Below are 16,537 nucleotides of genomic sequence, written 5' to 3'. Positions count from 1 at the left end.
ATCGGAAGAATTAATATTTTAAAATGTCCATACCACCCAAAGTGATCTATTATCAACAGTGTAATCCCTGTCAATATTCCAATAGCATTTTTCACAGAAATAAAATTCAATCTTAAAATTCCCATATGGAATCACCGAAGACCGTGAATATCCAAAGTCATCTTGAGAACGACAAAGAAAGCTGGAGGCATCACACTTCCTTAATTCAAACTAAATTTCAAAACTACAGTAATCAAAATAGTATGGTATTGGTCCAAAACTAGGCAACAGAGCCCAGAAATAAACCCTCACATGTGTGGTCAAAAGATGTTTGACAGGGGTGCCAATACCCATCAATGGGGAAAAGATAGTCTCTTCAATAAATGGTGTTGGAAAATCTGGATATCCACATTCAAAATAATGAAACTGGTCACCTGTCTTACATCACTGAAACAATTTTATTTGAAATGAAAGATTAAATGTAGAACCTGACACCATAAAACTCCTAGAAGAGAACAGGAAAACGCTTCAGGATATTGGTCTCAGCAGTGATTTCATGTATATGACACCAAAAATCACAGACAAAAGAGCCCCAAAAATAAACAAGGAGAACAAGATCAAACTAAAAAGTGTCTGCATAACAAAGAAAGCAGTCAGTAAAATAAACAAGGCAATCTATGGAATGGGAGAAAATATTTGCACACGGTGTATCTGTTAAGGAGTTAATATTCAAAATAGATAAGGAACTCTTACAACTCAGTAGTAAAAAACCCAAATAACCCAATTTTAAAATAGGCAAAGGACTGAGTGGACATTTTTCAAAGAAGACATACAACTGGCCAGAGGTACATGAAAAGGTGCTCAACATCACTCATCATCAGGGAACTAGCAAATCAAAACCACAAGATATCACCTCACATGTGTTAGGATATCTATTATCAAAAAGACAAGAGATAACAAGTGTTGGCAAAGATGTGGAGAAAGGTAACCCAGGTATACTGTTGGTAGAAATGTAAATTGATACAACTATTATGGAAAACAGTATGAAGTTCCTCAAAAAATTAAATGTAGTACTACCATATGACCAAGCAATCCCACTCCTGCATATAGATTCGAAAGAAATGAAATCAATATCTCGAATTGATATATGCACCCTCATGTTCAGTGCAGTATTACTCACAATAACCAAAACATGGAAACAACCTAAATGTCTATCAGCAGTGAATGGATAAAGATAATATTATTTGTCAACTTGAAGGGCATTGTGCTGAGTGAAATAAGCCAGGCAGAGAAAGACAAATCTTGTATTGTATTACTTATGTGTGGTGCGTTAAAAAATTAGAATTGAACTCATAGAAAGAGAGTAGAAATGGTAGCTATCAGGGCCTGGGGGCAGGTGGGGGGCAAATGGAGAGATGTAGTCCACAGGGTACAAACCTTCAGTTATAAGGTGAATGAGGGTCTACTGTACAGTGAGGTCACTATAGTTGATAATATGGGATTGTACACTTGAAATTTGTTTAGAATAGATTTTAATAGTGCTTACCCAAAATTTTTTTTTTTAAAAAGGGAGTTAACTATGTGAGGTGATGGATGTGTGAACTAAATTGCTCTTGGCAATCACTTCATAGTGCTAATGTTATATCTAATCATCACATTGTATATTTTAAATATATAAAGTTTATTTGTCAATTATTCTTCAATAAAGCTAGAAAAAAATCATGGGGAAGTCAAGTACCTTGACAAAACCCCATCACGTTTCTAGGATTTTCAAACCATAAGAGCTGTCAACTCTTTAGTACGCTATGCCCTTATTATGTCAACCAAGTACTCCTAAACGGGCAAAATGATGCCACATGTTCTGGGTATAATACATTTGAAATCTGTTTTTTCTTTGTTCACAGTGTTTTTGAATCCTTTTCTCATGTGTAATAACTTGTTAACACTTTCTTCCTTTAGATGTTTCATTTTATCTACAGAAGTAATTCTGCCTATGAATACTGAGTTATTTCTCTTCTCATGGAAGGGAAAGTAACTATTTGTGTTGAAGAATTATTATTTGTGATTAGACTTCCATTTGTAACTCAAAACTGAGCCAACAAACACCATCATAGAGTATGACAGATAACAGAATGATTGGAACATTAGCTCATGCCTTTGCAGAGTAATCTCAATATTATGATGACCAGGATCATTTTTTATTATAATTCAGCTTCCAAATAGAGTGCCCCTAGATGCTGAACCAATATGTGATATAAGCTTCCAAAAAGACACTTATGTTCAATAAACCGAATCTCTAAAGAGATTACTTTCTGTGGTATGTAGAGATAAGTCAGATGGTTTTTGCAAAGGATAGAAAAATCTTCACGTATTTAAACCAAAGTTTTTAGAACATTTGCATTTTGTTCTTATGGCTGTATCAAAGCAGTTTCCTTCCTTCCAATATGAAAATGTGAAAAATATGAAAAAATTTCAGGGTCTTTATTCAGGGCTAGTTCAATTGACTTAATTTTTCTTCTCCTTTGTTTCCCACTGCAAGCCTCTTAAAAAAATACAAAGTCTAGAGATAAAGGAAAAAACATCTAGATCCCTCAGATGTAGCTTAGAATTTGTTGCAGAAAATTATAAAGTTTTAGAAGAAATCATTCAAGGGCTCCAATAAAAACAATACTTCACAAAAAAAAACAGAATGGAAAGTGATAGATTAAAAGACCTTTAAAGGTCTTTCACAAGAAATTGAACAGATCAGATGGGCAGATGTGCAGTCTGTTTGCTCTTTTTGTCCTTGAACATAGACTCTGGGGAAAAAAAGTGTGGGTAAGAGCCACTCACACAATTTGTTTTTAGGTAGAAATGGGTGTCTTGAAAGGGTTTAGGTACAAAGAACACCATTTACACTAGAACAAAAGGTAAAATATGTATTATTTCCCTATAATAGCAAATCTGCAAAATACAACTGATATTTTGGGATACTTTTCAAGGTCTTATTTGTTATAAAATGATTATATGTGCATCAATTCAATGAATGGACATTTTGGAAACACTTCTTTGAAGCTCAGTTTCCTCACCTGTAAAATGAAAGGAATATCTACTGTTTTAGTCTGATGTATCAAATGAAAAATTGTATATAATATACTAATCATTATTTCTGCCTCAACGCATATTTCTTCATGTCCTCAATAAAAATGTGTTTCTTATTCTTTTTTTAAACTTTATTTATTTATTAAATTTATTTTAAAATTTATTTATTTATGGCTGTGTTGGGTCTTCGTTTCTGTGCGAGGACTTTCTCTAGTTGTGGCAAGCGGGGGCCACTCTTCATCGCGGTGCGCGGGCCTCTCACTATCGCTGCCTCTCTTGTTCTCTGCGGAGCACAGGATCCAGACGCGCAGGCTCAGTAATTGTGGCTCACGGGCTCAGTTGCTCTGCAGCATGTGGGATCTTCCCAGACCAGGGCTCGAACCCGTGTCCCCTGCATTGGCAGGCAGATTCTCAACCACTGCGACACCAGGGAAGCCGTGTTTCTTATTCTTAGTGCTGAGGTCTGTCAGCCTAATACTCTCCTAAAATCTAACTCAAGGAAGAAAGAAAATCACAGAGCATTGGAACTGGAGCAGAAAGTAACATTCAACTCTAACTTGAACTCTTGCCAGGGTCAGTCTGTGTGTGCTTACCTGTAAAAGTCAGTTGACAGAAAACCTCTCTGTCTTGAGTTTAGTACTTCTAATTCAGTTCTAGGTCATAGGATCTGTAGGAATGCCTCTATCAGAAACGTCAGCCTAAGCTTTGTATATTATCTTCCATGTGCTATAGGGCCGCAAGTAAAGATTAAGTAAATTCTGTAGCTTACAATGAAAGCACATATCAATCAATCCAACATATGTTTATTAAGTGCATAGGACTCTTTTAGGTACTTTGAAACATGTAACCCATGTTTAAGTAGGAGTCTAGTTGTGAGAGCAAAAGAAAACTATGTGATACATTAATAAAAATAGAGGAAAATATTGTAACAGTGTGCATAATGAAGTATGGGTAGTAGGTTGTTTGACTTCAAAGGAGGAAAATGATGCCTGTTCTGAAATGGTTGAGAAAGCTTTGTGGAAAAGGAAGGGCTTGATATATAGATGAGGATTTGTAAGGAGGAGAAAAGAGGGAGGAGTATTCCAAGAAGAAAAGTAGTGACAGAGGCACAGAGGAATGAAAGAGACTGTGTGGTGGTACTAAATAGATTAGTTGATTAGTGAGGCTGGAGAGGGAGATTTATGGGATACAAGGGGAAAATAGGTTGGATAGGTAGAAAGAGACTAATATCAGAAAAACACATTTCCTGTCAAGGCTTTCCTAATAGATTTGGTATATCAATACCAGCAATGGCATTTCTGACTGTGTAGAAGATAACTTTCTATGCAAGACCTTTCAATGTGTCCATGGGGAAATTCTAGGAACTATCATTCCTTAAACTGATAGTAGTACAGAGTTAGTCTATTAAGTTTTAGGTTACATTAATTTTGTGGTCTGCTTCACTCCTACTAACCTCGAGCTGTGTAGTTTAAATGAAACTGAATTCAACACTTGTAGTCCACTTGCACATAGGTCTGCCAATCTTTGAATCCTTTCAGATTTGTGTAAACCTACATCTGTCAATCCTCACTCCAGGCTACTATTGTCATATGTTGAAATCACTGATTTTGAATGACAACCTACTTCCTGCTTACTATTTTTATATCACTGAGGATGGAAATAACAGAACTATCCCTTGATTTAACTGTCAGTCCAGTGACACCTCAAGCATACTATAACATTTTACAAAGCCCCTCAATCTGCCAGAAATGGATGGTTTTAGTAATATTGCTGGCTTTGTAGAAGATGAAAGTTTAGCTATGAAATGTTTTCCTGTACCAAAATGAGTATTACTACATTAAAAAAAATTAGAATAGAGACTTACATCCAGCAAAACCCTCCTCCAATGAGAGTAAACTTAAAACTTTTTCATTTGAGAAGGAAAGGCATTATTTGGTATAAAGGATTTTCTGCTTTATAGTCTAACGATACCAAATTAAAGAAGATATTGGTATCCATTTTTTTGTTGTTGTTAAAAAAAAACCAACAAAGGGAAGAAAAATAAAAGGACTAATATCTACACAGAAATTTTTCTGAGTAAAAGAAAATATTTTGTGTAAATACAGTTTCATGTTATAGAGGTTTAATTTTAGAGGTACTATATGGAAACATTTTCAGTGTGCAGGCTTAGAGGTGTCTCTACATAAGAGTCCATCTTCCCAGGTCCTGGGGTGAAACTTACTGAAAAAGCAAACAAAAGTGTAAGGAAGATACAAATCAAAACGATTACCTTTATTTAAAAGCTAATAATGTAAGAGACTAGTTTTTATCAGCAGACGAGTGTCATTCTTAATAGTGAACCTAAGAATTAGATCAACGTTTACACTCAAGAGCCTGAACTGGAGCAGGGCTCCCCTGGACGGGGCAGAGCCTCTCTAGAAGAAAAAAGCAGAATACCTTTATCAACCTACAAGAGAAAGAGAAGGAGCTGGGCTACATGTGTGCAATATTTCCTTCCAAACTCATCAAAAAGACTTTACCCACTTCCTCTAGCGAGTGAAGTGGCAGAGAGACGCCAGAGTGTTCGGTACATGTAGCTATTCCTCAAAATATAAAAAGAAGATGAATAGAGAAAAATAATCTCCTTCATACTTTTTGGTGTTTTGAAAGTACAATAAGTGTGTTGTGTTAAAGTCAATAGTTTTAAAGAAGAAAAAAAATATGAAAAAATAAAGAACCTCAATTATAGTTTCTTTCTAAATATTTTCACTGTTCCTTGCTAGTGGCACAGTAATAAATATTCAGAGCTCTCTCTAACAGTTCATTTGCTCTGGAATTCCTATCCGTGCCCCATGGTTGTCTTTGATTTTTCTCCCCCTTTTGGGAGCCTTCCTACCCTTATGCAACATTTGGTCATGGAAAACTCACAAGAATAGCATCCCACAATTTTACAATTTTACTCTCACAAGTTCTTCCATTAAAACTTTTTTTTTCTTTTTGTTGGGGCTTCCCTGGTGGCGCAGTGGTTGAGAGTGCGCCTGCTGAGGCAGGGGACACGGGTTCATGCCCCGGTCTGGGAAGATCCCACATGCCGCGGAGCGGCTAGGCTCATGAACCATGGCCGCTGAGCCTGCGCGTCCGGAGCCTGTGCTCTGCAACAGGAGAGGCCACAACAGTGAAAGGCCCGCGTACCAAAAAAATAAATAAATAAACTTTTTTTCTTTTTGTTAACTCATCTCAACTAGTAACATGTTTGTCTCTCGAAGGATATACTAACTTCATTACAGTAAACGTGAAAGAGGGTTTACTGGGGAATATTACAAACACAACACATATAATGCTTCACAGTTTCATTAATCCACAAAGAGTGATGCTTTGGTTGGCACATCTGGACTGGGTGACCACAGAAAGTGCTCAGCAGACAGAGACCCCCCACTTCCCCAATGCAATATAAATGTGGGAGGGAACAGCCAATAAGTGGCTTTGTTAGAAAATATGGCTTCTGTGTCCAGCCTCTGGTATTCCCTGTTCTTCCATTGAGCTCACTCAGACCTGTGGAGTCAATCTTCTTAGTAAGCTATCAAAAGAAAAGAGGAAATGAGTCCTCAAAGAAAATAAAATTTATCCCTTCTTACTGCCTCAAAATCTTAGTAGGTGTTAATGGCTTAATATATTGATAGTTTATATTAACTGAATTAAATTTTAATGATTATTTAAAAAAATTTCCTGGAGATAATGTCTTAACTCAGAGGTGTGACTGCAGTGGTAGGAATATCTAACAGGGAGGATATGTAGGTAGACTCTGAGCAGTCTTCCAACTGCCAAATGTCAGTCACTGACTACCACGTCACTTCCCACTAGAGGGTAAAGAATGCTCCGAGTGTCAGAATCTGCCATAATCTACTTACACATCAGCTGAAAAGCTGTGTGGAAGTATGTTTGTTTTCTATTTAGCAGTAACATACATATTCCACAGATGTACTCATGAGTGCAAATGAGAGAATGTTTCATTTCCTCTCTCAAGGGTACACTTAACAAGGAGCTAAGATCTTTTCAATTGGTGACGTTTAACATGGGACATATTCTGGTAAAGGCATGGCTAAAGGAGTGATAAGAACACTTACTTTTTATAATGTGATTATTTAGGTTGTGGAGGAAAGGGATATTTCCCCTATGATGCATCATTTAGCATAATTATTGATTATTTTTTAGCTGTTTATATGTGGATGTCATTTGGGTATACAAAAACAAATTACTTTTAGGAGTAAGGAGAAAATTTGTAATTTTCTAGGTAGAATGACTGTGTAGTCACATAGGTTACAAATGTGTTTTAACTTATCAGGACAATCCCCTCCCTCTGCCCCTTTTAAAATCAAACCTCCTGTGGAAAATCAATGTATAAAACTCTAATAACGAGGCTCCTCTCTTTGGAATTGTGGTGGGATGTTTGGGAGCTGGATTGCCCACCCTCATCTCCACCCTCCTTGTCCAGGAACACTTGAAAGCATCTATAGGGGCATGATATGTTGCTTTTAAACTTAAGTACAGGAAGAAATTTTGTAACTGTTATATTTTTGATTTTTAAATTCAATACCTTCTGTGGAAAATATTTTTGAGACCCTTAAAAGTTACAGTGTTTGAAAGAATATAATGAAATAATCTGTAATATGTCAAAATGTTCTAATTATTTTTAACAGCAGCATTTTTATACAATATATTATGTTGAAATTAAGTGGAATGTAACTCACAGGGAGTGTGAAAAGCTGAATAGTTTTTAGCTGCAATAATGCTACATAATCAAGAAACTCAAAATCTTGGGAGCTTAAAACAACAAATGCTGAATTTTCCTGCTCCGAGGTCTGCAGGTTGTTTGAGACAGCTTGGCTTCATGATGTCATTTACCTGGGCTTGACTTCAAGCTGTGAGTTAAAGTCATGTCTGATCCATTTTCTTCAGTCAGTGGCCACTCAAGGTATGTTCTTTTCATGATGCAAAGCAGAAATACAGGGACCAAGTCTTGTCATGAAAGAACATTTAAAGCCTTTCCTTGCCTCAGTGTGAAAATATTCCATTGATTAAAGCAAGACACATGGACAAGCCTCAGAGCTCTATTAGTGGCTTTGAGTTAAAAGTAATGCCATTTGAGTAAGCAGATATACTCTGTATACTTTAATAGGAAGAATTGCAAAGCCATATGGCAAAAGACATGCATGTATATTTCTTTAGCATTGACAAACTACAGAATTTGGAATAATAATCCAGACCAAAATTATCAAAGGCAAGTACAGACAAAAACCAAACTCAACATTTATCATGGACACTTCAAGACAAATAGGGTATACTAAATCCACAATGTACTTATTAGACAACATACTTACAAGTACATGCACACTTTCCACTACCATAATTCTAAGATTATGTAGTTTCCTTTTATAGTTAATTATTATAGTTAGCAATAACTTTTAGTGATAATTCCTTCCAGGGTATTATCCACATGAGCCAGAAGATTCCAATATGTGCATGTGATGAGTATTTATTGTTCATCCCTGTCAAGCATCCCCTCCTCCTTTAGTGGTAACAGTACATAAGTTTCCTGGTAAGAAACCACACAGAGACCATGTTTCACACATTCTGTTAAGGCACAGTTAGCCTTATTTCTCACCTGCAGGGGTAGGCATGTGATCTATGCTGGAACAATCAGGACATTCCATTCCATTGTCGCAATGTTTGGTTCAGGGGTGGGTTTATATGCCCAGCCAGACCAATTAAGAGTCAGTCTTGAGTCTTTGGCTTACACTGCTGGGGAAGAGGTGCTTACTTTTTTCTCTGAGTTTGCCAGTCTGCTGGGAAGTAAGCTTGACACTGCGTTTGACCAGTTTTGCCACTGTGTGGGGAAAAGCCTGCCTGAGAATGAAGCCAAGACACTGGAAAGCAGAGCCAAGAGATGGAGACAGAAAATGTCTTGAGGTTTCTTTGAGCTTTTAATTCCAGTCCAAAGCCATCTGTATTCCTTAACTTCCCAGTGACAAAGCTAACAAATTGTTCTTGATTGTTTTTGCCACTTGAAATCCAAAGCATTCATACTAAAACCTATGCTTCTTTTTGCTCTGCAGTCTCTCTCCAAAATTCTCTTTTTCTGGACTCACTTGTCATATCACTTTGCTAGCACACACATGACCCCTCATTTCAAGGGTCATGTACTCCATGTCATCTTAATGTTTCGCTATATCCTGGACTCACACTTAATTCATTTGTTATTTCTCCTGAAAGTGCAGATTTGCTGAATAAAAGGGGTTCTTTAGCCAATAACTTTGTTTCCTCCGTTAGGTTTCATATCAACTCTCTGGTCTCAGTGAAGATGTGTCTGAAGATACACATGTTTCATTGTATGTCTCAAACTCTGACTCCACCCATTTCTTGTGGCACTGACAGCTTGCCCTCAAAGTCTTCCAGATTCTCTATCTGGAAGATGTGATGCCATATCTCAGATGTACTTGTATTCTCCTGAACCGTGTGGCACCAGCCATCTTCCTCCTTTATATTGTGGCTTTCTTGATGCCTGCTAAGCTACCATGTGAAACTGTCTTTTGACTAATATAGACCACCAGCCCCTTCCCTGCTGATGCAATTTCTCCTTGTGCAGAGACCATGCTGTTGAGGCCACACTTCCACGCCAAAGCCGCTGTTAGAGCTCTTTAGTGCCAAAGTCTTTTTCTGTTTGGGAAGAATCTCTTTCCTGCAACACTATGTTGCATAAGTCTCAGATCAGTGTTGCCTTTTTTTTTTTTGCGGTACGCGGGCCTCTCACTGTTGTGGCCTCTCCTGTTGCGGAGCACAGGCTCCGGACGCGCAGGCTCAGCGACCATGGCTCACGGGCCCAGCCGCTCCATGGCATGTGGGATCTTCCCGGACCGGGGCACGAACCTGTGTCCCCTGCATCGGCAGGCGGACTCTCAACCACTGCGCCACCAGGGAAGCCCCCAGTGTTGCCTTTTAATTCAAATGTATCACAAAGAATTTCAGTGTATATGCATTTGTTCCTTCTCCAGACTTTAGCAATCAGTCTGTGGGAATTTGACCACAATCCATCTGAGAGAGAGGCATTAGAGGACTCAGACTCCTCCCTCCTTTCCCTTAACCGTTTGATCAGGTTTTGCCTTTATTTCTTTATGAGTTCTTTCTTCAAGGTTTCCTGATTTCTTGGGAAAGAGAGAGGTCTTGTCTCTCTCAGTCCTTTTTTATTGGTTGAATTGTGTCATTATTACAGCTTCTGATCATGTTGAGAATCCCTCCACTAAACATTTTTGACTGGATACACTGCGCTCATGGATTTTTATGTACATTAAATTTACAGTCTGAATTCTACGATACCACTCCATTATCTCCTCTTATCCTTAGAAAAACAACAAACAAATATATCACTGTAAATTAAGATCACAGAACCTCAACACTTAAATAGAATGGAGCATACCCTGTAGCCAGGCAGAAAAGCAGAAACACTTTAGAATTCTCAATGGTTCCATCATTCACTGTTAGAAATTAGAGCGCTATTAGAATTATTTCAATCATCGGATATATTCTTTGTTTCCTTTTTTGATTATCTGGAATTATCACTCTGGACTCACTTTGGCACCTAACCCTGCTGCAAACCTCCTGCCCAACCTACCTATAAATCATTCTACTGAGAATAGACTTGTTGCTTTGCTTAGTTAACCTAATGTATTTACAAGATTAGCAATACAACTTAAATGCATCAGTGATTATATTTTGAAATATGCCTTATCTCAGTACTGTGATCATTAGCACTTAAGACCTTACTGTATCATATCTGAACTCGAAGTCTTTCACAGTGACACTGCTTTTGATGGTAAAACCCACAGTTTCCAAAACATCCAGGACATCAGGAAAGATGTTCTGGTACAACACTGTCACCTAGGGGTTTGCTCAGATGTTCTGTAGTGCAGTGGTGGACTGAATTAGTCTAAAGATCTTATGTCTGGTCAGATTTGGGTCCTGTGATTATGTCCTAATGGAATAGAAGTTACAGAATTACCTTCTCTAAACTTAATGTCTTGCTGTAGCTAATATTCTATGGTTGTACGTTTTATTAATATCTATCCACCTCAGAATAAAATGTCATACTGCAATTTCTTTTTCATTTTTTTATTTTTAAATTTTATTTATTTATTTGTTTGTTTGTTTACTTATTTATTCATTTTTGGCTGCATTGAGTCTTCGTTCCTGCACCTGGGCTTTCTCTAGTTACGGCGAACGGGAGCTACTCTTTATTTATTCATCTATCTATTTATTTATTTATTTATTCATGTTTGGCTGCATTGGGTCTTTGTTGCTGTGCGTGAACTTTCTCTAGTTGTTGCGAGCAGGGGCTACTCTTCCTTGATGTGCATGGGCTTCTCATTGCACTGGCTTCTCTGCTTGCAGAGCACAGGGTCTAGGCGCACGGGTTTCAGCAGTTGTGGCACGTGGACTCAGTAGTTGTAGCTCACGGGCTCTCGAGCACAGGCTCAGTAGTTGTGGCTCATGGGCTTAGTTGCTCCGCGACATGTGGGATCTTCCCAGACCAGGGCTCGAACCCATGTCCTCTGCATTGGCAGGTGGATTCTTAACCACTGTGCCAGCAGGGAAGTCCTCATATTGAAATTTCTTAAGGCAGAAACTTAAATAACTAAAAACTTTCGTTGGGACTGAAACCAGAACTGAATTCAATATTCCGTTTCTGTTTGAAATCGAAACATTACAAATGCTTGCACTAGATAGCTAAGACAATATTTTGACTGTGAAATCAGTTGGCCCTAATTGTTATTTTCCTTCTATTAGTGAAGGACTTAAAAAAGAGATCTAATCCTAGTTAAATAACACATGAGTACAGACTTTGTAGATATATATAATGCAAGATGTTTAAAAAGGTTAATATTCCCTCAGTAAGGAAAACATTGTTATAAAAGGCCACTTAGATGGTATTGCTGGGAGATTTTATGGATGTTCTTCACCTGTTTAACATTTTTACTGATAGTTCTTTTCAGATTACAAATAAACCGTTTGTGCTCTAAGTATGTATTCATGTTAACATTTACTTTGTAAAATATGCTTCTTACAGGAATACAGTTTTACTTTACTCTCCCTTTTATCACACTGTTTAGCTGTGCTGACTGTGTGTGTGTGTGTGTGTGTGTGTGTGTGTGAGAGAGAGAGAGAGAGAGAGAGAGAGAGAGAGAGAGAGAGTGTTGCGGTCCCACACACACCTGCGAACTCCCCCGGAGAGGAACCAGCACCAAGGAAGAACAGCAAGAGCCAGTGTAGATCAAAAATATATTAATAATAGGCGTTTATTAAGCACAGAAACACAAACCGATCAATCGGGGCCTCTCCCAAAAGAAGGGTGAGACCCCGAGATTTCACACAGGTGCTGTTTTATATCCCAGGGTAAACAGGTTGTTCGTGCTAATTTTAACATCTCGGGTCGGCCACCTGGAACTTCAGAACTTTCCTGTTCACATTATGCTGGCAAGCAAAGCTCAATTTCACAGAAGCCAAGTCGAGCGATTAGCAATAAAAGCAGTTACTATACAAACAGTTTCAAATCAAAGCATTCCATCATTGATTCTAGGCATTATAATCTAAATTATAAGTTCTGGGACAATGTGTCTCGCCACAGAAGAGAGAGAGAGAGAGAGAGAGGGACTTGAGTATTCTAAGCTTTTTCCTACCTTGGGCTTTTACTATTGCACTTTGTTCTATCTAGATTTCTCTTTCTCTGATCTTCAAATAAATAGCTCCTTCTAGGCCTCCAAATTCTAGTTGAAAATCACTTTCTTGAAGATACCTTCCCAGACTATTCAGTCTAAAATACCCTGATGGTGAAGTCATTTTCTATTTCATTACACTGTATTTCATATTAGTTCTTATTGCCATCTTGAAGTGTTTTATTATTATTATTATTATTAACTCATGTATTTTCTGTTTTTCCACTAGAATGTAAGCTGCTCAAGAATAAAATCTTGTCCATCTTCTACATCATTGTATCCTGAGTATCATCCATGTGCTTAGCAAAAAGCAGGCACTCAGTTAATGCTTGTTGAATGAATGGACTTCTTCCTGCCTGTACTATATTCTCTATATTAATGTACAGGATTTCGTGTACATTAAGAAGGAAAATGGATGCAAATTTATTAATGTAGTGTTTGATCAGGTAGAAGAGATATTTGGTTATAAGAAATAAGAGAGAGAGAGAGAGAGAGAGAGAGAGAGAGAGAGAGAGAGAGAGAGGGAAGCCACACTCGACTGCTATAGCCAATGCATTAAGCACAGGATTTGATGGAGGGGGGAGGGGGGAGGGGAAAGGTCTGTTGCCTCAATGCATGAGCATCCATCTTCCAAATAGTTTCTTAAATCTTAATCCAGAAATTGAAATAACTACAAATTTTCTTTGAAGGTGAAACCAGAACTGAATTGAATATTCTGTTTCTTTTTGAAATTGAAACATTACAAATGTTTGCAATAGATAGTTCAGGCAAAATTTTCATTGTGAATTCAGTTGGCCCTAATTGTTAATCTCCTTCTCTTAGTGAAGGACTTCAGAAATATGATCGAATCCTAGTTAAATAATACATGATTACGGACGTTTTATATACATATAGATATATAGGAGCTTCCGGGAAGATATATAGGAGTAAGACGCGGAGATCACCTTCCTCCCCACAGATACACCAGAAATACATCTACACGTGGAACAACTCCTACAGAACACCTACTGAACGCTGGCAGAAGACCTCAGACCTCCCAAAAGGCAAGAAACCCCCAACGTACCTGGGTAGGGCAAAAGAAAAAAGAATAAACAGAGGCAAAAGGATAGGGACGGGACCTGCACCAGTGGGAGGGAGCTGTGAAGGAGGAAAGGTTTCCACACACCAGGAAGCCCCTTCGCGGGCGGAGACTGTGGGTGGCGGAGGGGGAAAGCTTCGGGGCCGCGGAGGAGAGCACAGCAACAGGGGTGCGGAGGGCAAAGCGGAGAGATTCCCGCACAGAGGATCGGTGCCAACCGGCACTCACCAGCCCGAGAGGCTTGTCTGCTCATCCGCCGGGGCGGGCGGGGCTGGGAGCTGAGGCTCAGGCTTCGGAGATCAGATCCCAGGGAGAGGACTGGGGTTGGCTACGTGAACACAGCCTGAAGTGGGCTATCGCCCCACAGATAGCTGGGAGGGAGTCTGGGAAGAAGACTGGACCTGCCTAAGAGGCAAGAGACCACTGTTTCAGGGTGCGGGAGGAGAGGGGATTCAGAGCACAGCCTAAAGAAGCTCTAGAGATGGGTGTGAGCTGTGGGTACCAGTGCAGACACCAGAGACGGGCATGAAACGCTAAGGCTGCTGCTGCAGCCACCAAGAAGCCTGTGTGCAAGCACAGCTCACTATCCACACCTCCCCTCCCGGAAGTCTGTGCAGCCCGAAACTGCCAGGGTCCCATTATCCAGGGACAACTTCCCAGGTAGAACACATGGCATGCCTCAGGCTGTTGCAACATCATGCCACCCTCTGCTGCCACTCCCCCCCGGCCTGAGTGAGCCAGAGCCCCCGAATCAGTGGCTCCTTTAACCCCGTCCTCTCTGAGCGAAGAACAGACGCCCTCCGGCGACCTACACGCAGAGGCAGGGCCAAATCCAAAACTGAGCCCCTGGGAGCTGTGAGAACAAAGAGAAAGGGAAATCTCTCCCAGGAGCAGCCTCAGAAGCAGCAGATTAAAGCTCCACAATCAACTTGATGTACACTGCATCTGTGGAATACATGAATAGACAACGAATCATCCCAAATTAAGGAGGTGGACTTTGAGAGCAAGATTTATGATTTTTTTCCCCTTTTCCTCTTTTTGTGAGTGTTTATGTGTATGCTTCTTTGTGAGATTTTTTTCTGTATAGCTTTGCTTCCACTATTTGTCCTAGCGTTCTATCCGTCCTTTTATTTTCTCTTAATAATTATTTTTATTTTAATAACTTTATTATATTTTATCTTATTTTACTTTATCTTCTTTCTTTCATTTTTTCCTTCCCTCCTTCCTTCCTCCCTCCCTCCCTCCCTCCCTCCTTTCTTTCTTTCTTTCTTTCTTTCTTTCTTTCTTTCTTTCTTTCTTTCTTTCTTTCTTTCTACTTTTTCCTCCCTTTTATTCTGAGCCGTGTGAATGAAAGGGTCTTGGTGCTGCGCCAGGAGTCAGTGCTGTGCCTCTGAAGTGGGAGAGCCAACTTCAGGACACTGATCCACAAGAGACCTCCCAGCTACACATAATATCAAATGGCAAAAACCTCCCAGAGATCTCCATCTCAACACCAGCACCCAGCTTCACTCAACGACCAGCAAGCTACAGTGCTGGACATCCTATGCCAAACAACTAGTGAGACAGGAACACAACCCCACCCATTAGCAGAGAGGCTGCCTAAAATCATAATAAGTCCACAGACACCCCAAAACACACCACCAGACATGGACCTGCCCACCAGAAAGACAAGATCCAGCCTCATCCACCAGAACACAGGCACTAGTCCCCTCCACCAGGAAGCCTACACAACCCACTGAACCAACCTTAGCCACTGTGGACAGACACCAAAACCAACGAGAACTACGAACCTGCAGCCTGCAAAAAGGAGACCCCAAACACAGTAAGATAAGCAAAATGAGAAGACAGAAAAACACACAGCAGATGAAGGAGCAAGATAAAAACCCACCAGACCTAACAAATGAAGAGCAAATGGGCAGTCTACCTGAAAAAGAATCCAGAATAATGATAGTAAAGATGATCCAAAATCTTGGAAATAGAATAGACAAAATGCAAGAAACATTTAAAAAGGACCTAGAAGAACTAAAAATGAAACAACGATGAACAACACAATAAATGAGATATATAAAATGCCAGATGTTTAAAAATGGTTAATATTCCCTCAATAAGGAAAATATTGTTCTAAAAGGTCATTTAGGTGTTATTCGTGGGAGATTTTATGGCTGTTCCTCACCTGTTTAACATTATTATCGATAGTTCTTTTCAGATTATGAACAAATGGTTTGTGCTCTAAGTGTTTATTCATGTTAACATTTACATTGTAAAATATGCTTCTTACAGGAATATAAATAGTTGCTGGAAAGAACACTGACAACTTGAAAGCAAAATGAAGCTCTTTCTATTGCTTTCAGCCATTGGATTCTGCTGGGCTCAGTATGCCCCAAATACCGAATCTGGACGGACATCTATTGTCCATCTGTTTGAGTGGCGCTGGGTTGATATTGCTCTTGAATGTGAGCGATACTTAGCTCCCAAAGGATTTGGAGGGGTTCAGGTGGGTATTGTTCACAGTATAAATTGCAGACTTCACAATTTATGGTATTATGCTCTGTGTCTGTGAAGCTGGGACAACATTTTACTTCACAAATAAGTACTCTAAGTAAAGCAATTTTCTGAGGAAGAAAAAAATTTGAAATTGTTGGCAACTTCATGTTTT

The 16,537-nt window shown here is 39.2% G+C and overlaps 1 protein-coding gene across 2 annotated transcripts in view; it reads left to right on the top strand.

The window, feature by feature from the left end:
• The window catches only part of LOC103090527 (amylase alpha 2A), a 36,348-nt gene that overhangs the window by 11,633 nt on the left and 8,178 nt on the right, over positions 1-16,537 (top strand). The window contains exon 2 of one of the 2 annotated variants that reach the window (XM_007446817.1): positions 16,162-16,375. In XM_007446817.1, coding sequence (XP_007446879.1) covers positions 16,208-16,375 — 168 coding nt within the window. In that variant the 5' untranslated portion in view covers positions 16,162-16,207. Of the gene's footprint in view, positions 1-16,000; positions 16,376-16,537 lie in introns of those variants that run through there. The other variant, XM_007446816.1, reaches the window with a different exon arrangement.

Source organism: Lipotes vexillifer, unplaced genomic scaffold (assembly GCF_000442215.2).
Source record: "Lipotes vexillifer unplaced genomic scaffold, Lipotes_vexillifer_v1.1 scaffold1050, whole genome shotgun sequence".
Lineage (NCBI taxonomy): Eukaryota > Metazoa > Chordata > Mammalia > Artiodactyla > Lipotidae > Lipotes > Lipotes vexillifer.
Note: the sequence above shows the minus strand (reverse complement) of the source record. Positions and strands in the feature narration are given on the sequence as shown.